Source organism: Nothobranchius furzeri, chromosome 5 (genome assembly GCF_043380555.1).
Source record: "Nothobranchius furzeri strain GRZ-AD chromosome 5, NfurGRZ-RIMD1, whole genome shotgun sequence".
NCBI classification, from domain to species: Eukaryota; Metazoa; Chordata; class Actinopteri; order Cyprinodontiformes; family Nothobranchiidae; genus Nothobranchius; species Nothobranchius furzeri.
In genome coordinates, this window is record NC_091745.1 from 12931597 (window position 1) to 12957754 (window position 26158).

Sequence of the window (26158 nt, forward strand, 5' to 3'; positions counted from 1 at the left end):
TTACCAGAGATAATTCTGAGATGTTCGCCAGGTACTTTTAGAATTTAAAAAGTCAAGAAGGGGGTCTGAAAAGCAGATGTTTAGTCATCTAATGACTCTTTTGTATGAAAATTAAAGTGAAGCCTGAGGGTTAAGGCTCATATGATTTATAGAGGCTCAAAGTTCAGTTTCCAATTGTAAATACATTTCATTCTACTGTCAGTTTAAAGAAATAATACAACTGTTATACGTGTGAAAACAAAGTTACAGCTGTCTGTAATTCACATAATATGTTTGTGTTTCCTACAGATTTTCAACAGGTGGTTGTGGTTAAAGAAGAAGCTTCAGAAGAACACAGTGCTCATGTCAACCACCAGCACCTAGATTTTCTCCACAAAAAGGAGGAACAGGAGAAACTCTGGTCTAGTATGGAGGGAGAGCATCTCCATTTGAATAAGGAGACTGATGCTGCCAGTTTTCAATCCTTTAGCCATAAAACACATTTAAACAAACACACGAGAGTCCACACAAAGCAGAAACATTTTGCCTGTGAGCACTCTGGACAATGGTTTCACCAAAAGACTAATTTAACCACACACATGAGAGTCCACACGGGACAGAAGCCTTTTGCTTGTGAGCTCTGTGGAACAAGATTTAGCCAAAAGACAAATTTAAACAGACACATGAAAGTCCACACAGGAGAGAAGCCTTTTGCCTGTGAGCTCTGTGGAAAAAGATTTAGCCAAAAGACAAAATTAAACAGTCACATGAGAGTCCACACAGGAGAGAAGCCTTTTGCCTGTGAACTCTGTGGAAAAAGATTTAGCCAAAAGACACAATTAAACAGTCACATGAGAGTCCACACAGGACGGAAGCCTTTTGCTTGTGAGCTCTGTGGAATTAGATTTAGTGAAAAGGGAAGTTTAAACAAACACATGAGTGTCCACACAGGACAGAAGCCTTTTGCTTGTGAGCTCTGTGGAACGAGATTTAGCCAAAAGACACATTTAAACAGTCACATGAACGTCCATACAGGAGAGAAGCCTTTTGCTTGTGAGCTCTGTGGAACGAGATTTAGCCAAAAGACAACTTTAAACAGTCACATGAGAGTCCACACAGGACAGAAGCCCTTTCCTTGTGAGCTCTGTGGGAATAGATTTAGTGAAAAAGGAAGTTTAAACAAACACATGAGTGTCCACACAGGACAGAAGCCTTTTGCTTGTGAGCTCTGTGGAACGAGATTTAGCCAAAAGACAAATTTAAACAGACACATGAAAGTCCATACAGGAGAGAAGCCTTTTGCCTGTGAGCTCTGTGGAAAAAGATTTAGCGGAAAGACACAATTAAACAGTCACATGACTGTCCACACAGGAGAGAAGCCCTATCCTTGTGAGCTCTGTGGAACGAGATTTAGCCATAAGACAACTTTAAACACACACATGAAAGTCCACAAAGGACAGAAGCCTTTTGCCTGTGAGCTCTGTGGAAAAAAATTTATCCGAAAGACACAATTAAACAGTCACATGAGAGTCCACACAGGAGAGAAGCCCTTTCTTTGTGAGCTCTGTGGAACGAGATTTAGCCATAAGACAACTTTAAACACACACATGAAAGTCCACACAGGACAGAAGCCTTTTGCCTGTGAGGTCTGTGGAACGAAATTTAGCTTAAAGTCAGCTTTAAATAGACACATGAAAGTCCACAAAGGACAGAAGCCTTTTGCCTGTGAGCTCTGTGGGAAAAAATTTATCCGAAAGACACAATTAAACAGTCACATGAGAGTCCACACAGGACAGAAGCCTTTTGCTTGTGAGCTCTGTGGAACGAGATTTAGCCAAAAGACAACTTTAAACAGTCACATGAGAGTCCACACAGGACAGAAGCCCTTTCCTTGTGAGGTCTGTGGAACGAGATTTAGCCACAATGCACATTTAAATTGTCACATGAAAGCCCACACAGGACAGAAGCCTTTTGCCTGTGAGCTCTGTGGTAAGACAGTCAGCTTAAAGTCAACTTTAAAAAGTCACATGAGAGTTCACGCAGGACAGAAGCCTTTTGCTTGTGAGCTCTGTGGAACGAGATTTAGCCAAAAGACACATTTAAACAGACACATGAATGTCCACACAGGACAGAAGCCTTTTGCCTGTGAGTTTGGTGGAAAAGATATAGCGAAAAGACAAATTTAAACGGTCACAAAAGAGTCCATGAAGGACAGAAGCATTTTGCTTCTGAGCTCTGTGGACGAAGATTTCGCTGAAAGAAAACTTTAAACAATCATCTAATCATCCACTAGGGCTGAACGATCTATTGAAGGGGTCTCCAACCTTTTTTGGCCCGTGAGCTACTTTTACACAAACACAATGAAAGTACAGCAGAGTTACTGCCATATGATTTATTTCCATGAAGATGCTTATGTTAAACATGCTATACTTACTATATTAACATGCATTGTACTCACAAGTTGATTTCTCTGTATTTCAGTACATCAGTATATATATATATATATATATATATATATATATATATATATATATATATATATATATATATATATTTTTTTTTTTAAAGTATAAGTAAACTAGTGACATTATGACAACCAAATTAAACAAAACATATTTAGTTTTTTTTTAACTAATCAAATACTTTCAGATAATGAATAATAAATCTACTTCCTGTGAATGATTTGGTAATTTTTTTAGAAGGTTAGTAACATAACTTTTTAAGCACACAGGAACAGCTAACTTGTAAAGCTGATGATATTTTATATAAAATACAAGCTAAATGTAATGAAAACACAAAAGTCTAAATAGTTTGAATTGACGTAAAAATGTAAAATAAGAAATAAGACTTGTTCCTGCTCTCCTGATTTATTGAATAATTTTAATTGTTTTTTTGGTCATGAAAATAAAGTTTTGCTACGTTTATTGCTGACAGTATGAAGGTTGGTGGTTTATCCTTTTTTTCTGCATCTTGTAGGTTTTTTTCTCCGCAGGTCTGAAGGCTGTGCATTACACAGAGCAGAGAGACAGAGAGCAAGAGACCAGAACCAAAATAAGTGATGACATCACACCAATCTTAAAATATTTACATTGGCTTTCAGTAACTTACAGGATTGATTTCAAAGACCCTTTACTTACTTTTAAATCATTAAATGGCCAACGACCTCTGTATATAGCAGAGATGTTTGAAACGTATCACCCTTCAAAATCACTTAGGTCAGCAGATAAATCCCAACTGGTACAACCCAAAGCCCACACTAAGCACGGAGAGGCTGCCTTTAGCTGCTATGCGGTCCGTCTCTGGAACTGTCTTCCAATAGACATTAAGACCTCTCCCACCATTTCCATTTTAAAATCCAGATTAAAAACTAAACTTTTTCATGACGCCTTCCATCAACCTATCCTTGCATCTGTGCTCTATTAGGTCTTTGTCTGTACTCTGTTAAATTTATTCTATCTGCATTTATGTATACATATTCTGTGCTGTTTTATTGTGTATTATTGTGTAATTAAAGTGAATACTTGTAATAAAGTGTAGTTATTGTGTAAAGCAGGCTATACTAGGAATGATTAATAAAAATAAAAACTAGAATTTAACCTGAGTTACATGGTAATAACAGTTTAAGAACTCAGAAGCAACAATACACTAGCTTACTGTAAGTACTAAGTAATTAGAGGACTAAAAGAAAGCGCTACCAATAATTTTACTTAACATGCTTTTATTTTTGTGTGCTATGTTCTGTGTCAATATTCTTTGATTTTATTTTACACAACATGATGTGACATTTTAACTATTTCTTTTCACTTGTGATTGTTTTAACTATGTGAAGCACATTTGGCTGCCGTTTTGTGTATGAAATGGGCTATATAATAAACTTGACTTGAGAGTTCACAATCATGTTTTGTTACTAAATAACACACAGCTGAAACTGGGGGAAGTATATGAAGGATCTAACAGAGCCGTGTCCAGGACTTTTAAAATGGGGTGGCCCATGTGGGGCACTTGTTTATGCATGGATGGCACCAATGGTTATGCTTGTTTATTTTTTTAAACAAATCTTTTATTTATTCATTTACTCTCTAGGGAATTTTGGAGTTTCGCATTGCACAATCACCATTTTTTTCTATTCATCTTCTAGTTTGTGGTGGTTAGCAAGTCACTTCTTGTTGCATTATTGCCACCAACTGGAGATGAGTGGGACTCTAAATATTATTTATGTGAATATGAAAAAATAAATAATATTAATACTACAGAAATGTTCTGTAGGCCTGGGCTAGAAGACAATGTTAAAGGTGCATGCTACCACACACCATTTTTGGAGTTTACAACTCACGCCTTTTGTCGACAATGTAAAGTCAATTTAAACTGGAACTTAGTAGGGTGTCACCTGGGGTGGCCAATCAGATTCTAAGGGTGGCAAGTGCTACCCCAGGCCACTCCCTGGACACGCCCCTGGAATCTAAATCACAGGAGATGTCCAGAGTTTTTAAAGCCTGTGTTCACCATGGGGGGGGGGGGGGGGGCACAAAGAGGCTACACTCACACCCAGTTCTTGGGACCACAGACATATATATTGACTTGGGACTGTTTGTATATAAATATTGTTGACTGCTTGGCTGCTTGATCAGAACCAGAAACGTATGTGTAACAGACCATCTGGGTGTTCAAGGGGCCGTATGAGGAGGGCCACACAGCATGTTCTAATGCTTCAACACAAACAGTTGTTTTCCCCTTGGTCCTAGAGCTCAACCAGTGTCAAATTAATATAGCGTAATATTGATTTTGGATGGTAAAAAGTGCAGGGGTCAAAACATGACTTTGGAAAAAGCCCCCCCCCCCCCAAATGTCCATGCTAGTTCCTACTGTCGAACATGTGCAAAAGGGGGCTGGAAAGGTCCTAGGAACTACAAAAGGTTCCTAAAGTCTGAATGCGCCTTATGAGGACACACACAGCAATTTTAATAAAATCATGTGGTTCAGAGTCTCCAAAAGCCACACATGCCTGCCTTTGTTTATCTTATTATGGTGGACACCGCAGTCTTTCGCCCAGCGGCTCGGGGATTTCCACATTCCTGAGAAGTCCTTCAGATTTACAGTATATGTAAACACTACACCGCCCATCGAGACCGAACTGACGCTATCCTCCCTGGACCGTACCGACGCTAATGTGTAAGTGGCAATTAAGGCTCCATCAGATGTTGTTTTTCATCTGGTGGTGGGGTCCAGAAGCAGCTGAGATGCTGACCTCAGCGCTCTGACTGGATCATGATGCTGCAGCTAATCAGACACATTTCATTTCCTTAAAGAGTCTTAACACCTCCTGAACTGAATGATGAAACTAACCTAAAGCAGCCAGGGTGCATGATCAATCTGGATACAGTCACACTCACCCTGTCACAAAAGGAAGACTTCAGCTTGTTAGAGAGGAAACGTTTGTGCGGCAAAGAGCTTTTCCAGACAACATCCTGAACAAAGTGACTCCAGGAACAAGTGAATGGAGAAGAACCAGATGTTCATGGAAGAATCAGAATCAGAAGGGTTTTATTGCCATATGTGCGTGAATCACAACAATAGGAAATTGCTGTGGTACTTGGTACAAGAAAAAAGTAAATGATAAGCAAAATTAGAAAAAGAAATAAACACAATGTAATGATAACAATATAGGGAATCAACAATTAGAGAAGCAGCTACTTTGTACATGTAGTTAGAGGTAGAGGGAGCTGATTTTATCTTCCGCACCTCGGTTTGGTACGGAGCAACAAAGTTCAAACCATTGTCTCCGTGGCTGTGAGAAGCCTGCTGTTATGTTCCTGATCTCTTGGTTGTCAATTAAGATTTCCATTTCAATTTATTTTATTTTATTTATATAGCCCCAAATGACAAGGGTTGTCTCAAGGGACTTCACAGAACAAAACGTTCCAGTACAGTTCAGTTCATTATGTTCCTCAGTAAAAGGTTTCCTTATAAAGAACGCAGCAGATTGTATCGAGTCATCGATTCAACTGGAACTGGCTAAATGCAGTTTCAGATGAATTCAAAACATTCTGTGACTCTATAAATCTTAACCAGTCGGTCAACAACTCGCTAGAACTGGCTTGTTCAGGAAGTGAACGAGCTTTGTTAACTATTGTTTATCAGTTTGGACCATCAGAATTTGAAAAGTTGAAGTGGGCGTTTATCAAAGACCTCAGACACCACTCCTTTCTCCAACACTTAGGTTATTTCACCTAATGTGGAATAAAATGTCAAACATGTATGTGACGTGACTATATTAACCATTAACAATAATATTAAAGTGTGAATATATTGATAATCAAACATTAAAATCAACAAATATACTAATCTGGTGTAAATTAAGATCAGGAATAAATCATTATAGGAATGAACGTTAATGTCAACCCATCATTCATTACTATAGAGCTCCGGGAGTTGACGTCACTTCTCCCGGCATGCAACAGTTCAAATCGAAACGGCGTCATATTGGCAGGTAGAAGCCGGCAGCTGGACTATTTGTTATTGTCAGAAAACTCAATCAGACAGGAAATATGGTAGATTCCTGTTGTGCCCCAGGATGCAGAACAGACACGGACAACATAAGGAATGAGCCATCTACAGGATTCCCCAAGATCCGGAGCGCCGCAAACGTTGGATCATTGTAATAAAACACGTTAGTGACCGGGCTAAAATGAAGCTGTGGGACCCAGAGAGTAAAGGTTTTCACTTATGCAGCGACCACTTCATATCAGGTACTTAAACCAACGTTTCCTCAACTGTGTATGGTATTTATTTTAAATGCCTTTATTACGATTCTTAGTGGGCTTCCTAAACTTATTTTGGCGTGGCTTTTTCTGTCTTATTACTCACAGCAACAAGTAAACGTCACATAAAACGTTGCCTCGTTATTTCTGCGTGCTGCCGTTTCCGTGTTTTATGATCACAGCAATTAACCGGCTAAGCTGTATTTAATTTTTAAGCAATGGTTGATCAGTTGTCAGATCACACATAAAAAGCACTTTGGATTGCTATTATCTGTCTCACCGAGTCAGATCTCAGACAGATCCTGAGACGCTCCTGCCTGACATTTTTATTTTATTCACGGAAAAAATCAGACTAGTGATTTCTCTTAGCGTTCAGTTTATACATTCAAACAGCACAGAACTCTATTTAAACTACTTACGTGTAAATCTGTTATTTGTCCATCCATTTTCATCCGCGTATCTGGAGTCGGGTTGCCGGGGCAGTAGCGTCGAGAGGCCCAGACTTCCCTCTCCCCAGCCGCCTGAGCCAGCTCCTCTGGGTAAATCCCAAGGGGTTCCCCGGCCAGGTCCGGTAAAGAGTCGGCTCCGACAGCTTCTGGCGTTTTTAAAAAGTATCCCAGGGGCACGGTAACGGCCGGAGATGTTTAGTCTATTTAATTTCTGACTATATAAAATGATTTCTTCGGTTTTAAAGTGTGAAGTAAACTCAGACGAAGTAAAATCCAAGCCGATCCCGTTCACATTCATGGTTAGATCCGTGTTTGTTTAGCTTCTTTTACCTGCCAATATGGCGTCTATTAACTGAGAGTCACGTGGGGTCCAGAGCTCTTTAGAGCATTGGACACATTATTAAACACTTTAGACTTAAACCTATTGTCAATTCAACAAAATATGATTATACATAACTTATAAAATGATAAAGTCATTTTATGAGCCAGAAAAGATCAACTTTATTAAATGAAGACAGATAAGAAGTCTTGCGTCTTCTGCAGCATCCTGATGTCTTATGATATACCACAGGATCAGTTAAGTGTATTGGGTCGAGATCACCTTTCACATCGGCACCACGGCGTCAGACTGACCTGTATGAAGAAGATAACTTTTGGTCATTTGGATGAAATACATGGCCTTTTGGTACGCTACACATGGTTGTGGATTGTATTCTCCAGTGGGATGGCCTTCTTTGTCCACCAGGAGGTTGGGACATTGGTACACTTTCATTTATAAGGCCATGCTTCGATTACTCAACTACATCTGTAACTTCATCTCACAGAGAAGTGTAACTTCTCACAGTCTGCGTACAAATGATCCGCTGTTACTTTGTGTTCCATTTGCTCACAGAGAACTGGGCAAAATGGCTTTCGTTCACTCTGCTCCTTCTGCACGGAACAGGTTTCAGGGAAATTGGAAGTTAACTGATATCATCTCCTTGAATACATTCAAAACCAGATTGAGAGCCCTTGAGATGGACCCTGTGTGTTGTGACCAGTGGCATTGCCAGAAACTCCTGCCAACGACGCCAAATGTGGCAAGGTGGAGAAACGAGGGCCCTGCACGGGAGCATGGGACATGCTTGTGGAAAGAGGGGGGAAGATAAGACAGACTGAACTTCCTGTCACTGTATCCCAATTGATCATGCACCCTGGCTACTTGTCCACAGGGATGTCCCTTTGGCTGACTGGTCAGCGAGCGTGACTCTCACCCGGGAGTCTGAGGATCGAATCCCACCCAGGCCCTCGTTTCTCCCCCTTGCCACACGTGGTGCTGTTGCTCAAAAGTGTGGTGACTTTGTTGTAGCAATCTGTTGTATTCAGAGTAACCGTACAACGTCCCTTGTCTGCAGGTAAAGCTGTAATGTTCTGGTCTTTGCTGAGGGAGGAGATGGCTTCATTCTTGTGGGGACAGGTTAGAAGGTGGAGTCTTCACATTCAAAAGAGCTGCTGTAACCTTGATCCTCGGTTCTTTAGCTTCCGTTTCCCTTAGGTTGTTGTTCTTATTGCAGATTCTGTGGAGGTGATGAAGTCTACTGTGGGGATGTGTAACGGAGAAATGGCGAAATTGAGTCCTTTAGTTAGGACACCCTTCTCTGTTTGTGTGAAGATTCTGTGTGATAAGTTCTTCACCCACTGGTCCTGGACAACCATCCGGTTGGTGTCCTCTGGTGGCGATCCAGTCATTATTGATGTTTTTGGCTGTAGTTTTGGGAATTTGCGTTGTTGCCATTCTTTGCTCTTCCTGTGCTGCGCTGTTAAGACCCCTCTGGCATCCAGGAGCGGTGAGGGGAGAACACAGATAGAAATAAAATAATGAAAAAAAAGGGGGGTGCATCCAGAGGGATGGTGTATGGTTAAGATGGTGAGGAGGTTAATTGGCAATTCAAAAAGGTTTATTAACGAAAGGTTGGATAAAGGATATTATAATAATTAAACTAAAGAAACTCCCTCTGCTAAAATAGGGAGTAAGCAAAAATAATAATCGACTGAAAGCGACTCTCTCTGGATTAACCAGAGAGAGGAGACCACAAAGGAAAACACACTTGTTCAAAACTAAACCGACCACAAAAGAACAAAAAGAATAAACCTAAGCCAAAAAGACCCACAATTATCAAAACTAGAAACTAGAAATCTCCCCAACTAAAAATCCTCAAGGGCAAAACACAAAAACTAAACTGAGGATTGGAGATCTACAAAACGGGTAGAAAAAGCACAAATTAACCTTAACTGAACTGGGTATAGAACCCGTGACTGGGGACAAATCGGGGGCTCTCGTCTAGAGAGAGTCCGCAGAGAGGGTTTGCTTAATCAGAGCGATGGAACAAGCTTTGTTTCGTCTTGGAACACCAGCGCTGGCTGTGAAAAATAATACCAACGGGTGTGTAATGCACTAACACGAGTCCAGGACGGAGGGTCTTCTACCCAATCCAGAGGGATCTAGGTCCACACTGGTACCTATGGAATCCACGACTGTGGTCACTGACCTACTAACGCAGGTTCTCCTGTAATAGGAGCTCTCACCGATCCCAAAACAATACAACTCACCAGAGTTCTAGATACGAAAGGGAAAGAAGGGATTTTAAAACTAACCAGATTTCTCTTGCAGCTTTCCAGCTGTTCCATCAAAAGACTTCAATCTTCCAGGATTTGGTATTAGCATTTTACTTTGAATCATTTACTATTTTACATTTTTTACTATATAAAGTTTTCTGGTTTACATTTTTGCTTTGCATATCACACATTCTCAAGGTTTTAATGTTAATCAAAAGCTTTTACATTTTACATTATTATCAACCAAAACAATCTGAACCCTTTGATGCATGAATTATGAAATCTTCTACCATGGTTTCTGTAACAAGTTTTTTTTCATTCATCTTTAGGTGTGAATGAAACAAATTTCAACAAATATTTTTGTGACATTGAATAATTTACAAATAATTTATTGCATGTCCACCTCAGTGGACAGCGTGCATTCTGAACATGAAATATGTTGGCTGGACTTATTGAAGTCCAAATGGAGGGGCTCACATGCAATAAAGTCTTCAACAGCTGTGCTTAATAGCAACAAATAAATAAAACTATTGTGAGTACCTGTCCACTGTAGTGACCATTATGCATCAAAGGGTTAAAACAACCCAATCAAACAAAATAAAACAGATGGAAATGATATTCTTTTTGATCATTTCCTTTTTTATAATCTTCAGCTTGATTATCCACAACAGGAATACAATTACAGATGAGTAAGGGGATAAATAAACTTGTTCCATCAACCTTATCAAACTTTTACTCATCTCTTATCTGCTTGGAGTGAAATTACTATATTTGTAACTTTTCATTCGTTAAAAGGGTTTCCTATATTTGAACCCAAAAAGAGAACATGGTCTCTGGTTCTTTACTTTTAACCTAGATAAGTCACTAGATCTACTCATAAACCAAACGCCGTTCTCATAACGGGAGTTTTGGTCTAGGATAATGTTGGGTATTTTTATAATTGTACCTTTTTGAGGCCTAAAAGATGCCCATTTTGTGTTATTAACACATCATGAATCTCTGTGTTTGCCAACTACTGTGGCTGTTCATGAAAGGTTGAGCAAGGATGTTGATTGTAAGAAACCTCTGTACCTCTGTAACCTGAGAAGGCCCGCCTTCTCCTCCATCCTTTGTGAATAAAGCCCCTGACGAACTGTGAGCACATGGGAGTGACGTGGGGAAGCCTCGGAGGAGGTTGCTCTGCGTTAACTCTATATTTTGGGGACTCAGGGTAAAATGTCTTCCTTATTATGTGTGTTTATTTCAGGTTCCAGGGTTATGGAGATTAAATATTACCTAACATTCTGGTCTCCTGATGGAGATGATGCGGGTATGCAGAGCTGGTGAGGTGAAGGCTTTGAGGCTGGAGCAGAGTGGGGGCTGGTTGGTTGAGTCCAGCTTCTCGCATGTTGATTCGCCCACATGGACATTACAAATAATCAATTTACTCTCTCTCTCTCCGGGTGTGTCGTCCTTTAAGGTAATATGGGATAAACCTATCAGATAACAAAACTTCCCCCCTTCTAGAGACCCCGACCCCGGACGAGTTACGAGTGAAAGCAGCATCGCCTGGAGCTGGTGTGACCCGTCTACAGGGCTTTGCATCCGTATCCCAGGTTACCCTCGCCTCGGCCACAGACGAGTGGAGTCCAGGAACAGGAGAGTGTGGAGAAGATTTCTCCTTGGCCAACACTTTTCCCTGGACTCAGATCCGAGAGTTAAGTCCAGAGGGCAGTGCCCACTTTCAGCTATAAAGTCTGGCATTGTTGCTCGCGCAGTTGCAAAAGACTTGCAAGCTGAAGCTTTGCTTGATTAAATGTATTTAGTCAAGGGGTTGCCACCTGTTGGATCACAAATAAATGCATTAAATGCGATGCGCCGATCGTTGCTCTGACTTTCCAGTTAAAATTAGAAAGAGGATCTGACGGAAATGGAATAAGCAAGCAAAATAGAAAGGCAGAGGTGAAGCTTCAGAAGAGAAACCTTTAATCGTAGAGTGAGATTAATAACCTCTCTAAAAGTTAACCCACGTCTTTCACCACTGTTTCTGCTCGTTAAACAGCAACAGACAGCTACAGCTTATAAGCTTGACTCTCCCATATTCCAGTTAGAATTGACAAAGCTCCTCAGATTAAAAGCCAAACTTCTTCAAGGAACCAAAGAAGTCTAGTTGCCTTCATTTGAACCCTTTGGATTACCATGACCTGGATGACTGACAACCTTCAACATCAAACTGAAACATTAGCTTCAATTTTGGGTTAACGTATGAAAGTCCGCTCTGCAGCAGCCTCTTCATGAGCTCACCACAACTCATAGCACTTAGCTTCAGCTCAAACTGTACAACTTCCTCGCAGGGCAGATCTCACGAGCCATATGCTCACACTGTACGACCCAGCTCTCAGATGCGACCTGACTGCTCACACTGTACGTCTGGTAGCAACACGTCGGACCTAAAAATATGCTAAAAATAGCAGTTTTTACACAACACGTCAGACTTTTTTGTCTTGTTTTGCCTGTTGTCCTTCGGGAGTGCTGCAGGGGGACACCAAGCCCCCACAATGCGGGTTAAAAATTGAATCCAACGCGGAAGTGACAAAAATTGCAGTTCCACCCTCATCCGCTGGGGGCAGGTGTCAGAAGCAAGCAAATCCTCATTGGCTCCCATGTTAAAAATACCAATTTCACAGCAGAAATAAACATGTTTACAGCCTGGTACCAAAACATGTTTGTTGTTTAAATGATCTAGTTTACACTCATGGCAACTCTGAGGGGGGTGAATTTTTTTCTCACTCTTCTTTTTAAGTGTATTAAAAGCCTAAAATTCTGTATAGTTAATGAGCATCAGACCCACGTGACCACAGAGCTAGCTCCGGGGAAAGGCCTCAGTAGAGCCTCGGTCTGGCCTGGAAACTGTTCCGGGATTTTGAGTCTCTGTGTTTGTGTATTCTTTTTTGGATATTTTTTGTGCAATTGTTGGACAAAATGACTTGCTGTGGTATTAATTGCACTAATAGAGCATCCAAGGAGTCTCCACTTCATTTTTTTCCGTAAGTAAAATTAGATTTTAACATGTACTGTTTAACCATGAAATTTAAACGTAATAGGGTAAAACCCAGTGCATTTAGCATAATGCTGCACTTTAGAAAATGGGTTGAAATATAACATGTTGGTGGAGCTGTGTTCTGACTATCGCCTCCTCCCGAGTGCCGGTGCCCACTTCCAATTTTAAACCGCACTTAGACACTGATGGCTGAGGGTGTAAGTGGGGTGGTGCGGTGGCACCAGCTGGCATATGCTGGATGATGCCCGCACTGCCCACTCACCACAGCCATGGAATACACCTCATGATCACACAACACTATATTGGAGCAGGCGGATGGAGACTAGGGGTCTTAGCCACCTCTGTTGTCGCTAGGCTTCCTGGGGCTGGAGGCTAGGAGGGAGATCTGGCCGTCTGGTTGGGGTCTGGGGTGGTGGGTTGCTGTGCTCGGCGTTGAGCGGGGGAGCCTGCTCATCAGCACCCCAGCAGAAAGGGTCAAACTCTGGTAACCGGTGATGGTTGTACCCAATGTGCAGCAGTACCGGGACCAGAGTGAATAGGGTGTGTATGGGGTGCATGAGTGGGTGTCTGGCGTGCATTTTTGTAAGTCTTTGGTTGTATGTGCATGTGTGAGCATGAGGGAGGGAGTGTGTGACTGTGTTTGTGAATGACTGTATATGTGAGGTGGGGCCTTTGACTCCTCCCCTCTCCTGGGACTTCTTTTGATGATATAGATCTTCGTCTCCCCTCCCCCTGCCACACCTGGTGTGGGGTGTGGTGCCTTGGTCTGCCTGAGTGTTCGTGGCTCCCGGGTCAGGGGGTTTAAGATTTTTGGCGTCTGCTTGATCAATCCCGGTGGCTGCCTGGTGGGGTCTGGGTCCCTGGGCTCTGCTGGGTCCCCGGCGGGGGGTGGTTGCCCCTGGGTCCCGGGTCGCTGGGTCCCGGGCTCGGCCGGCTAGGGGGTGGGAGGTTGCGGGCGGGCCTGAGGGCTTGCCGCTGATATCTCCCGGGACTCTGCCGGCTGCTGGTTGTGGCCCCCCGGGGTGACCCTCTGTGCCTCTCGAGGGGGGCGGGGGCCTTTCTGGTTGCAGTCTCCTTGGGGTTCCTGTGTTCTGGGGCAGCGCCTGGATCTCTGGGACTTGGAGCTCCCCCCGTCTCCTACACATCTTTGGGGGCGGATCTGTGGTCCCTCACACTCTCTATTGGACGCTCCTATAGAGAAACCTTACATAAACAAGTGCGTGTACACACACACAGGTGCTCACATGGTGCTCTCAAAAGTATGGGCTTGGGCATGTTCAACACTTGTCTCAAGCAAGCCCCCACAATGCCGCTCAGAAAATGGTCCCAACCCGGAAGTAAGAAAAATTGCAGTTCCACCCTCATCCGCTGGGGGCTGGTACCAGAAGCGAGCAAATCCTCATTGACTCCCATGTTAAAAATGCCATTTTCACAGCAGAAATAAACATGTTTACAGCCTGGTTCAAAAAATGGTTTTTTGTCTAAATTATCTAGTTTATACTCATGACAACTCTGAGGGGGGTGAATTTTTTTCTCACTCTTCTGTTTAAGTGTATTGAAAGCCTAAAATTCTGTATAATTAATGAGCATCCGACACACGTGACCGCCGCCTCAGACCCACGTGACCACAGAGCTAGCTCCGTGGAAAGGCCTCAGTACAGCCTCGGTCTCTCCTGGAAACTGTGTCGGGATTTTGAGTCTCTGTGCTTGTGAATTCTGTTTTGGATAATATTGGTGCAATTGTTGGACAAAATGACTTGCTGTGGTATTAATTGCACTAATAGAGCGTCCAAGGAGTCTCCACTTCATTTTTTTCGGTAAGTTAAAATCTATATTTGTATTTTATGTCACTGCTGCCTTTAAACTAGCTGAGTTTACCGAAGTAGCTAGCTAACTATCAGTTTAACATGTAGCATGTACTGTTTAACCATGAAATTTAAATGTAAAATACGGTAAAATAATTAATAGGGCATATTTAAATGGGTAATAGGGTAAAACCCAGTGCATTTAAGATAAAAATGGGTTGAAATATGACGGGGCGCGCCGCTTGGGGGGACACTTCTGTGCTCTATTCTTTCATCCGGTAATCCCCAGCGGTCAGGCCGGGCAGGCTGATCGATGCGGCGCCTCGCTGCTGCGGGCTGACCGCTCGTGGAACTCGGAGACAGATCTGACCGGAGAAATACTGCAGCTCGTTGAGAAGTCTATAGGGCATACAGCGTTTCCCTTAAATCCCACTGCCACGCCGACAAGATCCCAAGTTTCTTTGTTTTTGTTGGAGCTGTTTACCGAAGAAGCAGCGGGAATACCAGCAAGTTTCATCAGACTCGTAAATTTAGTTTTTGCAGGGGACCCCCTGTATTTTACTGCTCCCTCCTGCAGTCTTCCCCTATTAAAATTTAAAATGTGTAACTTCATGTATTGTGATGAATGACTAATATTCATGTTAACTAAAACGTTAGGTATTTAGGGGGAAAAAACAAAATAATAAACATTATACAGATGTCAAATAAATCAAACTGTAATTAAACTATATATTTTCAAAGTCTTGATTCTGGATAAAATCCAACAACATATGCTTTATAAATAAACACTACGCATGGCTTTTACACACACACACACACACGTTACATTGTGATTTCTTAGTAAATATTCTATTTGGCGAGAGATAAACTTTATTGTATTTATCCTAGTGAATCTATAATTAAACGGGTAAACTAGTAGTAGCACATCCAACATCAAAGAAAGTAAAATGTTATTATCAGGAGAGGGAGAATGATTAAGTGGTTAGCAGCAGTGTGCTAGACGATGACCCCCTCCATGAGGCCACCACAGCTCAGCAGAACATCATTGTAGCTTCTTCTGGGGAGAAAAACACTTACAGAAAAAATAAAGTTAACAGCTGAAATAGCAGGAAATAATACAGTTAAAGAGCAGATTGTAGAAGAAAGAAACCCCTGGGTTAAACTGGTCTGTCTACTGCATAATGCTGAACTCTAACATGTGTCCTCAGGGAAGGACCTGATTGGTGTCCAGAACCTGCTGAAGAAGCACGAGGCTCTGCAGGCTGAGATCACAGGTCATGAACCTCGCATCAAGGCTGTCACCCAGAAAGGAGAGACCATAATGGAGGAAGGTAGAGCAGGTCTGGTCCTGACATGTTTCTGAGGTGTCTGCAGGTTCTGGCTCACTTTGTTTGGGTCCAGGTCACTTCGCTGGTTCAGAACCCTCGGCCCGTCAGAACATTCTTATCCACCACGTTCTAACACCAGACCTGTTAACCCAACAGCAACAAGTGGCTCCAACTGACGATGAGACCGGGAAGGAGCTGGTTCTGGCTCTGTACGACTACCAGGAGAAGAGTCCTGGAGAGGTCACCATGAAGAAGGGCGACATCCTCACGCTGCTCAACAGCACCAACAAGGTTCGTATGCCCTTCACAGCCGAGGAACGACCTCCAGCTCAGAGCGAACATCTCCACACCTGCTTTGTGTTTGTGTGACTTTAGGTTGTTTTACTTGAACTCGCGTCTTTAGCTGAATGAGGATGGAGAGACGGGTCGGACCTGGAGCAGGTCGAGGTCTTGCAGAAGAAGTTTGACGACTTCCAGAAGGTCGGACTTTTCCTCCTCTCCGTCTTCCAGCAGCAGCTGTCAGATCAGCTCAGGTGATAATCAGCAGGTGCTTTTGTCCTGCAGGACCTGAAGGCCAACGAGTCCCGCCTGAGGGACATCAACAAGGTGGCATCTGAACTGGAGTCAGAAGGTCTGATGGCTGAGGAGGCTCCTATGGTTCAGGCTCAGGTGAGCGTCACCTGTCTGCAGCAGCTGGTCCCTCTCACTTCCTGGTTTGTTAACTCTGCTCGTCTCTGTTTGTAGCAACAAGAACATCTGGGTTCTGCTCCTGGAAAGGTGCATGTTGTCCTCCGCCTCCACCAGAACCAGACGTGGTGTTTTTGTTACCACTCATTTGTTTGTTTACAGGATGAAGCCGTCTCTAACCCCGGCTTTCCACAGGAGTCGTCAGCAGCACGTTACTGCAGCAGCACGTCATAGCTGCTGATAGGAACCGCTGTGGTCAACAGAACCTTTTCCACCGGAGCCGTCAGCAGCGCGAGTCGGCCACGTCTCAGGAGCAGCATGTCGCGGCCTTTACGCGCCGGTTCTATTTTCTACGCGCGACGCCTCTGAAACGGGTTAAGTTCGACATTTTTGGGGAAGGAAAGACAGGAAATCGGACGCGGAAATTGAGAGAAGCTACCGAGATTTTCAGAATAAAGAACGTACTGCCTTCCGGTTGCTTTACTTTTAAAAAAGGTTACTAACTGTGCGTCCCCGTGAGAAGTTATCACCTAGCTAGCGGTCTCCTTTGTTTTTCAGGTCCGTATTGGCGATTATAAAACGGACAGAACATAAAACACAAACCATGTTGTAGTTTTGTCCTGCTTGTTGTTGTGTTTACTGACGAAGTCACTCGAGTGACTTCGTGCTCGGTCGTTGACAGCTGCTCCCCTGCTGCTTCGCGTCTCGTGGGAAGGGCCAAGCAGCAGCTTACGCGAGCAAGACGTGCTGCTGCAGTAACGTGCTGCTGACGGCTCCCGTGGAAACCCGGGGTAACACGGCGTCACCCTAGAAGGTGAGTTCATTCAGCTGATCAGAGGTCACCTCTGATGGCCGCAGTCACGGCCGACCGTGCTGAAATCACACAGGAATTCAGGTGACCCGGCAGGCACCAGGTGCTGGTGAAAGTGGGGACATGTCAGCTGGTTGCCATGGCTACAGTTCTCTTTATGCATCTGTATGACTGCTGACTGGTGTGTGTTTCCTGTGACCTTTGACCTCAGACCGTACGGTTGGGCGTTCAGACGACGGCTAACTTTAATTCCATCAAGGTAAGAGGAAGCTCTTCCCTTCCTGTCTGAGCGATCCGTCTCCAGGTTTCCTCGTCCGGCGTCCAGCCCGCTGGCGTCCACCTTCATCTCACTGGGTTTGGTTTCTCTCCAGGAGCTGAACAACCGCTGGCGCTCGCTGCAACATGCTGGGCAGCGCCCATGAGGTGTAGCGCTTCCACAGGTACCCCGCACACTTATGCGCCACTTACGGGTCAGTAGAGTTTGGACCCACACTCAGACGGAGTTCTGATGTCTTCTCAGAGACGCTGATGAGACCAAAGAGTGGATCGAGGAGAAGAACCAGGCCCTGAACACAGACAACTACGGCCACGACCTGGCCAGCGTTCAGGCTCTGCAGCGTGAACATGAAGGCTTTGAGCGTGACCTGGCAGCTCTGGGTGATAAGGTCCGCTTTCCTGATCGGTACCAGGACCCGAGTTGTCTCTGGAGACACGTTCTTCATGGTTCTGGTGACTCCACCCCAGACGTTCCTGATCAGCGATCAGCGGGGTGCTTTCCTATTTAAGGTGGATGGAGGACAAAATTTGACGCCAGAAGATTGCCTCAGTTTTGGTAGTAACCAGCCACTCGTGTTACCTCTAGTGTTCCTAGGATTAATGTTATTTCGTAGTGTTTTTGCTCTTATATTGGATTTACCATTCTTCAGGATTCCTGTCGACCTCATTGGATACTGACCTCTACTCCAGGATTTGGATATTCAACACACGGACCTTATCACCACCCTCCATAACCCACCTCTCATCTCACCCGTTGCCCCATCCACCAGGACGCCCCGCTTCTCTCCACCTCTGCTCCCTCTCCTGCGCTTCCCCCGGCTCTCTACCTCTCCCTCCTCCAGCCAACCCATACACCCACCACAGTAAGTCTGCTGAACACCTCTGCCTGCCTACAATGGATTTTGAAACCAGAACCTAAGCTCACCTGTGTTCTCCCTCCTCCAGACGCTGAGCTGTTGTTGCAGTTCCAACCACAGACTTATCTGTGCACCTTAAGTTCCTCCTTATAAATAAATCATTTTTTCCATCAGTTTTTGGTCAGTGTTGTATTCTGCATGTCTTGGGTTAAGTACCTTCCTCCAAACATGACACTCCTCCTCAAAGAGCAAATCTGTTCAGCACATTCTGACAGACAGACCACCATTCTTCTGTCATGATGCTGTACAGGACGTTTTTAGAGTTTTTCTTTTTAAAGATAAATAGGATTACATTTAAATAGCAATACTTTCACATTATCATTTTCCCACACTTCTGTATAACTGTATTTTGTTGTTTTTCAATAAAGAATGACAAACTATTTAAGTTTGGATTTGTTGCACACAAATATATATCTGTAAAAAATATCTACAAAGCTAATGTATACATAACAAGTATGATTGGGTTTTGCAATACGGCACTATTTTAGTAAGAGTTTTAAACCAAGTAAAGTTAGTAAAGAACACATTTCTATTGTCTGCTAAGAAACTGTTGGGATTTAAAATGGGCCTGTTGTACAAATAACTTGTAAATGATTATTCCTCACTTTTGTCTTAACCAAAGAAATTCCAGTAATTGAGCAAAAACATTTATTTTCAACACTACAGTTTATAAAACAGGGCGCAAAGTGTCGGCACATGTATGTATGTCGATGGTCCGCCCCAACCGAACCAGGAGACACAGACGTCAGGGAGGCCAAGGTTGTCTCTGCAGCTCTCTGGGCACCACGCCTCACTCAGCTGTCTCCAATGATCCAAATGGCTATGGAGAAAAAATAACAGGTTTGTCATAATTGTTTAAAGTACAAAACCATACATGAAGTGGTGAGACAGGTATGTGAAACTTACACTTGCTGCTTTGTGTAGCTGATGTTGGAGACACACAGGCTGCCATGGTGACATTTAAACAGATCTAACAAAAAAATAAAAATGAAAATTAAAAACTCCCAGACCTCATGTCATATTTACTAATCAGCTATGGCTGATTTATTGTTTGGATCACAGTGAGTTACACTAATTCTAATATATTTTTATTTCTATTATACATACATACTTTTTAACTGTTATTTTCACGACTGTTATCAGGCTCTCTTGTTCTGGTTCTGATGATAATTCCGTGTCTTCCAGTAAGTTATCTTGTGCTTACTTCATCTGTAGAATGTCTCTTTACTTTTGGTAAATTGTACTGAGTCCAGAATAAAGACTAGTTGGCTGTACAAGATACAAACAAGTATAACATTTTGGAAATATATGAAATGTATTTACGCTGCTAATTTAGCTCGAATACTAATAACTGCAATATTTTCCGGACTATAACTCGCACTTTTTTACATTTTCTGGCAGGTCCTGCTACTTATACTCCGGAGCGACTTATATAACAAAATATGTAGGCTACACCGCGCTGCTGCGGGCCGACTCCGACCCACACAAGAATGAGTTCCCCTGTCCCGCTGGGAGGGTTTCAAACACCGCCAGCATCTGTTAGAGCCTGTGGCGGGGTGCTGAGGGCCGGCTCCAGCCCAGGAATGAGCTGTCCTCGCCGGCCGGGAGGGTTTGAAACACCGCCATCCTCTCCTCTGCTGGCTGTTGTTCATTCTGTTATGGTTACCGGTGCTTGTGTTGCAATGTGAAACGCTTGGTCTCAGATTTTGTAAGAAAGATAATAAAATGTCCCCCCAAAATACGACTTAAATATATTTTCTCTTATTCATGATACATTTAATGGCTGGTGCGACTCAGGAGTGATAGCGCCGAAAAAAACTGTACTGAAAACTTGCTCAAAGCAAAATGTTTTCATTACGGAAATAAATTATAAACTTACCGATTTAAAACTTTTTTAATACAGGTACTTCTCACGAACAGGCGCAGAAAACCTCCACCTAAACTCCGTGTAAGGTTCAGGTCGATGGGTGTTCCAGTTAGCTCTGGGTGGGTTGAAGCTAGGTGGCTACATCCGTTAGCTCGGCTCCCACCTCCGCTTTAGCTTTGGGTTAGCCAGGGTTAGCTTCAGGTTAGCTCGTAGCTAGTTCGCCTGGGTGTCGTCACTCGAGCCCAGCCTTACAGCCACACCCTCAGCGCCTCCTCTCTTCCCTTTTATGGAATTGTCTGGGCTGGACGGAACCTGTGACACGGTCAAAATGGCGGTGGTGGCCACCTCCCATTATAGACAACAAACGTGTTATTGAAGCCAATGGAATCCGTTTGTCCAGTATATGTACAGTCTATGGTCTCAAGTGGAACCCCCCCCACACACACACACACCATTCCCCCCTCTCTCCCCACCTTTTGTCTTTTCCTTTCTCTTTCACCTCTGTCTCCGTGTCTGGTCGGAATTACAAAGCATTCAAAAACAATAACAATAGAGTTTTAAGTATCAGGCGTGACATTAAAAGCAGATGCTTTGATGCTCCACCTGAGAGTAAATCTGTAAGGCTTGTTACCAGCATTCAGACATCAATTCTGTTTGCTTCACAGCCAGACAGGACACGGTTAAAAAAAAGTGAAGACTATTTACATTTGAATCTGTTTGTGTGTTTTCTGACCAGTCGCGGATGAAGCTGTCTTCCCAGGAGATCCAGTAGTTTGCTGCTCTGCTCCACGAGTACAGAAACGGTTCATCCTTTAATGAGTTCTGCATCAATCTGAGAGTTCTCTACGGGGACAGCAGGAAGTTCCTCCTACTGGGTCTGCATCCCTTAAAACCCGAGAAGGACAGCCAGCACTTTGAAAACTTCCTCGAGACGATTGGGGTGAAGGACAGCCGGGGCATCATCATGGACAGCTTCGGCCGGTGCAAACGCATGGCCAGCCCGGCGTCGGATTCCAACGGCAATGGAGCGGCGGAAGGGAGCGGCGACGCCACGGCGTCCGACGAGGGTCGGGATGACTCGGAGGGCGACGAGTGGGACCGCATGATCACAGACATCAGCAAATGCACTTAAGAGGAGATGAGCGTTCGAAATAGCTGGCTCGTTTAGCATTTCAGATGGATTTCTATCCCGTGACTTATTTTTAAGATGGTTTTATAATCGTTTACTGGCAGCATCTGCCTCTGCGATCTGTAATGTAGCAACAGTCTCGACTCGGTGCAGAAACCTGGAGACGACGCCTTTCTGTAGCTCTTCAGTCTCCTCCATCACTTCCACGTGGAGTTGCAGTGAAAGTGTTTGCTTTGTATAATTATCTTTCCCGATGTTCGGCTTGGTTTTTATACCATTGTTTGTTAATCAGTGTTTACTCCTTTATTTGCGTTAAGAGACCCAGAGAATGCTGTAGTGTGTGTGTGTGTGTGTGTGTGTGTGTGTGTGTGTGTGTGTGTGTGTGTGTGTGTGTGTGTGTGAGTGTGAGAGACAGATCCAATTCATGGATGGCTGATGCACGTTTTTTTGAGTTTGAGTTTTTTTTTACATCATCATTCAGGTCATTTTGAGATTGTGCCTGTACACTGCAGTACTACTAACAGACTTATCACTCAAATGTGGTTATTACATGATTATTTACACAGACTCTGTTAGTATTGCAGAAGTGCATCATGAAGTTGCATAAAACACCTTTTTCCCTTAAAAAACAAAACAAAAAAGGAGCGGCCAATTGCTTATGCTTCACGAACCCTCAGTAAAGCAGAGCTAAACTATGCTCAGATCGAGAGGGAGGCGTTGGCAATTGTATTTGGAGTGCGCAAGTTTCACCAGTATCTCCATGGTAACAAGTTCACCTTAATCACTGACCATCGCCCACTGACCTCCATTCTGAGTCCAGTAAAATGTACACCATCAATGGCAGCTGCACGAATGCAGCGTTGGGCGCTCCTTCTGTCAGCACATAATTACACCTTGCAGTATCGGAAGGCGGCATATCACGCCAATGCGGACGGACTGTCACGTTTGCCTCTGTCCCTGGCACAGAAAAAGAAACAGGGAGCAGTCGAGCTATTCTATGCATTTCAACTGGGCACCTTACCAGTCAGTGTTGCCGAGATCAGACGTGACACCTTGCCTGATGTCACATTGTCACGTGTCCTGGTAATGGTAACAACTGGACGTTTTCCAGCAGTAAAGGATGCAGATCAAGAGCTGTCACCTTATCTGATGTGCAGACATGAACTCACAATACAGCAGGGATGCCTCATGTGGGGCGTGAGGGTGATTGTGCCACCTAAGCTGCACTCGTGTCCTGCAAGAGCTCCACACTGCACATCCAGGGGTGGTGAGGATGAAGAGCTTAGCTTGCAGCTATGTCTGATGGCCTGGGATTGATTCTCAGATTGAGCTTCAAGCAAAAGCTTGCCACTCTTGTCAGCGTGTGCAAAAAGAGCCTGGGTTAGCACCCCTGCACCCATGGTTGTGGCCTTCATATCCGTGGGAACGGATCCATGTGGATTTTGCGGGTCCATTTGAAGGTCACATGTGCCTGGTGGTGGTAGATGCACATTCAAAGTGGCCTGAGGTGCATATTATGGACAGCGACACAACTGGTAAAACCATACAAGTGCTGCGGGGTCTCCTAGTTGTCATCAAGTTTCAAGTTTATTTATATAGCGCCAAATCACGACAAGAGTCGTCTCAAGGTACTTCACATAATAAACATTCCAATTCAGGTCAGTTCATTAAGCCAGTCAGAAATAATGTTTCCTATATAAGGAACCCAGCAAATTGCATCAAGTCACTGACTAGTGTCAGTGACTTTACAGCAATCCTCATACTAAGCAAGCATAAAGCGACAGTGGAAAGGAAAACTCCCTTTTAACAGGAAGAAACCTCCAGAGAATCCTGGCTCAGTATAAGCAGCCATCCTCCACGGCTCACTAGGGATCGAGAAAACAGAGCAGGCACACACACACACGCACGCACGCACGCACACACACACTCACACAAAGACAAGTAATGTGTCTATAGTTATATTGTGATGTCTTAGTAAATATCCTATTTGGTGAAAGATAAACTTTATTGTATTTATCCTAGTGGATCTATAATTAAACGGATAAACTAGCAGTAGCACATCCAATGTCAAGGAAGGCAAAAAGTTATTACCAGGAGAGGGAGAATGTTTTAGTGGTTAGCAGCAGTGTGCTAGACGATGGCCCCCTCCATGAGGCCACCACAGCTCAGCAGGACATCATTGTAGCTTCTTCTGGGGAGAAAAACACTTAGAGAGAAAATAAAGTTAACAGCTGAAATTGCAGAAAACAATACAGTTAAAGAGCAGAAGAAAGCAGTAGAGTGTGAAAAGTGATCAGTGTATCCTCCAGCAGTCTAAGCCTATAGCAGCATAACTACAGAGATAACTCTGGATAATCTTTCCTATTTAGATGGAGGCATGTTGGAGTCAGGGCAAGGGAGAGCCGTCTTTACCGACTGTACACTCCACCTCCCTCTACTCCCCCACTTGTCCAGATTTAGGCTAACATCAGATTTTAACCATAGGCCCTATCAAATAAAAATGTTTTAAGCCTATTCCTAAAAGTAGACAAAGTGTCTGCCTCACGGACTAAGGCTGGGAGCTGGTTCCACAGGAGAGGAGCCTGATAACTAAAAGATCTGCCTCCCATCCTAATTTTAGATATTCTAGGAACCACCAGTAGACCTGCAGTCTGAGAGCGAAGTGCTCGGTTAGGAACATATGGAACAATCAGATCACTGATGTATGATGGAGCTTGATTATTAAGAGCTTTATATGTGAGAAGAAGGATCTTAAAATCTATTCTGAATTTATCAGGTAGCCAATGTAGGGAAGCTAAGACAGGAGAGATATGATCTCTCTTTTTAATTCTCATCAGAACTCTAGCTGCAGCATTTTTGACAAGCTGAAGACTTTTAACTACATTCTGTGGACAACCTGAGAGTAATGAATAACAGTAATCCAGTCTTGATGTAATAAATGCATGAACTAATTTTTCAGCGTCACTCCTGGAAAGTATGCTTCTAATCTTAGCAATATTCCAAAGGTGGAAAAAGGAAATCCTACAAACCTGTTTAACCTGGGATTTGAATGACGTGTCCTGGTCAAAGATAACACCAAGGTTCCTTACTTTGTTCTCGGAGATTAATGTAATGCCATTCAGGTCAGGTGATTGACTAAGCAATTTCCTTTTCTGGATTTCTCATCCAAAGATGAGAACTTCCGTCTTGTCTTGATTTAAAAGCAAAAAGTTTAGAGTCATCCAATTTTTTATGTCCTCAAGACAAGCCTGTAATCTACCCAACCGATTAGATTCATCAGGGTAAATGGATAAATATAACAGTATCGTCAGCATAACAGTGGAAGTTTATCCCATGCTGTCTAATGATTTTACCAATTGGGAGCATATATATAGTAAAAAGATTTGGTCCAAGCACTGAACCCTGTGGTACTCCACAAGTAACCCTGGAGTATGAAGACGATTTGTCATGTACATTTACAAAATGAAATCTGTCAGACAGGTAGGATTTAAACCAGCCTAACGCTGTTCCTTTGATCCCTACAACATGTTCAAGTCTTTCTAAAAGAACATTGTGATCTACTGTGTCAAAAGCAGCACTGAGATCTAACAAGACTAGAACAGACACACGATTCTTATCTGAGGCCATGAGAATATCATTTGTAACTCTCACTAATGCAGTTTCAGTGCTGTGATACTCTCTAAAACCAGACTGAAATTCCTCAAACAGAGCATTAGTGTTTAAATGCTCACATACTTGGATGGCCACTATTTTCTCCAGGACTTTGGATAAAAATGAAAGGTTTGATATTGGTCTATAATTCATTGGGTCATCTGGATCCAGAGAAGGCTTCTTAAGTGAAGGTTTGATTACAGCAACCTTAAAATCGTGTGGTACATACCCATTTACTAAGGATAGATTGATTATATTTAGAATGGGGGCAGAAACCAAAGGAAATGCTTCTTTAAATAATTTGGTTGGGATTGGATCCAAAATGCAAGTTGAAGGTTTAGATGAAGCTAATATTTTTGATAACTCTGAAAGCTCAACTGGATCAAAACGGTTCAAGCACAGATGAGGTTCTACAGTCACCTCTGATGCTGCCTCACTTACTGAGGAAGAAGAAATCGCATTAGGGAGGATGCTAAAGATTTTGTTTCTAATATAATTAATTCTACTTGTGAAAAAATCCCATGAAGTCATTGATGCTGAGGGCTAAGGGAATAGATGGCTCAGAGCTATGATTCTGTGTAAGTTTAGCAACTGTACTGAAAAGAAATTTAGGATTATGCATATTCTCCTCAATTAGTGCTGAGAAATAAGCAGTTCTAGTTTGTCGAAGCTTATTTTTTATAAAGCACAAGACTATTTTTCCAGGATAGGTAGGCCTCCTCATGGTGCGTAGAGTGCCATGTTCTCTCCAATTTCCTAGAGTTTTGTTTTAAGGCTCATAAATGAGAATTGAACCAGGGAGCCAGCTTCCTGTCCCTAATTACCTTCTTTTTTAAAAGGGCAACATCATCTAATGCCACACGCAG

The 26158-nt window shown here is 43.2% G+C and overlaps 3 protein-coding genes and 1 long non-coding RNA gene across 8 annotated transcripts in view; 3 read left to right on the forward strand and 1 right to left on the reverse strand.

Moving 5' to 3' along the window:
* Positions 1 to 3873, forward strand: part of LOC129154870 (zinc finger protein 721-like) — a 35928-nt gene extending 32055 nt beyond the window's left edge. The window contains exon 3 of the mRNA XM_070551440.1: positions 289 to 3873. Coding sequence (XP_070407541.1) covers positions 289 to 2165 — 1877 coding nt within the window. The 3' untranslated portion in view covers positions 2166 to 3873. The remainder of the gene's footprint in view (positions 1 to 288) is intronic.
* Positions 1 to 26158, forward strand: part of LOC139069967 (uncharacterized) — a 474557-nt gene that overhangs the window by 333229 nt on the left and 115170 nt on the right. The window lies entirely within an intron of this gene.
* On the forward strand, positions 13890 to 19025 carry LOC139069971 (spectrin alpha chain, non-erythrocytic 1-like). Of its 5 annotated transcripts, XM_070551460.1 has the most exons (10): positions 13890 to 14638; positions 15835 to 15957; positions 16028 to 16245; positions 16330 to 16434; positions 16519 to 16623; positions 16699 to 16731; positions 16804 to 17892; positions 17973 to 18284; positions 18379 to 18591; positions 18674 to 19025. In XM_070551460.1, the coding sequence occupies exons 2-4, from the start codon at positions 15948 to 15950 to the stop codon at positions 16363 to 16365; spliced, it is 264 nt and encodes an 87-aa protein (XP_070407561.1). In that variant the 5' UTR covers positions 13890 to 14638; positions 15835 to 15947; the 3' UTR covers positions 16366 to 16434; positions 16519 to 16623; positions 16699 to 16731; positions 16804 to 17892; positions 17973 to 18284; positions 18379 to 18591; positions 18674 to 19025. The 5 variants fall into 5 exon arrangements, with proteins under 5 accessions (XP_070407561.1, XP_070407560.1, XP_070407559.1 ...); XM_070551456.1 differs by lacking the exons at positions 13890 to 14638; positions 15835 to 15957; positions 16028 to 16245 and having other exon boundaries at positions 16387 to 16434; XM_070551459.1 differs by lacking the exons at positions 13890 to 14638; positions 15835 to 15957; positions 16028 to 16245 and having other exon boundaries at positions 16370 to 16434; positions 16519 to 17711; positions 17824 to 17892.
* LOC139069975 (uncharacterized) lies at positions 19175 to 21006 on the reverse strand. The gene is made up of 3 exons (XR_011520639.1): positions 20525 to 21006; positions 19552 to 19615; positions 19175 to 19465 (listed from the first exon to the last, which is right to left on the reverse strand). It is a non-coding gene; the product is annotated as an uncharacterized lncRNA (long non-coding RNA).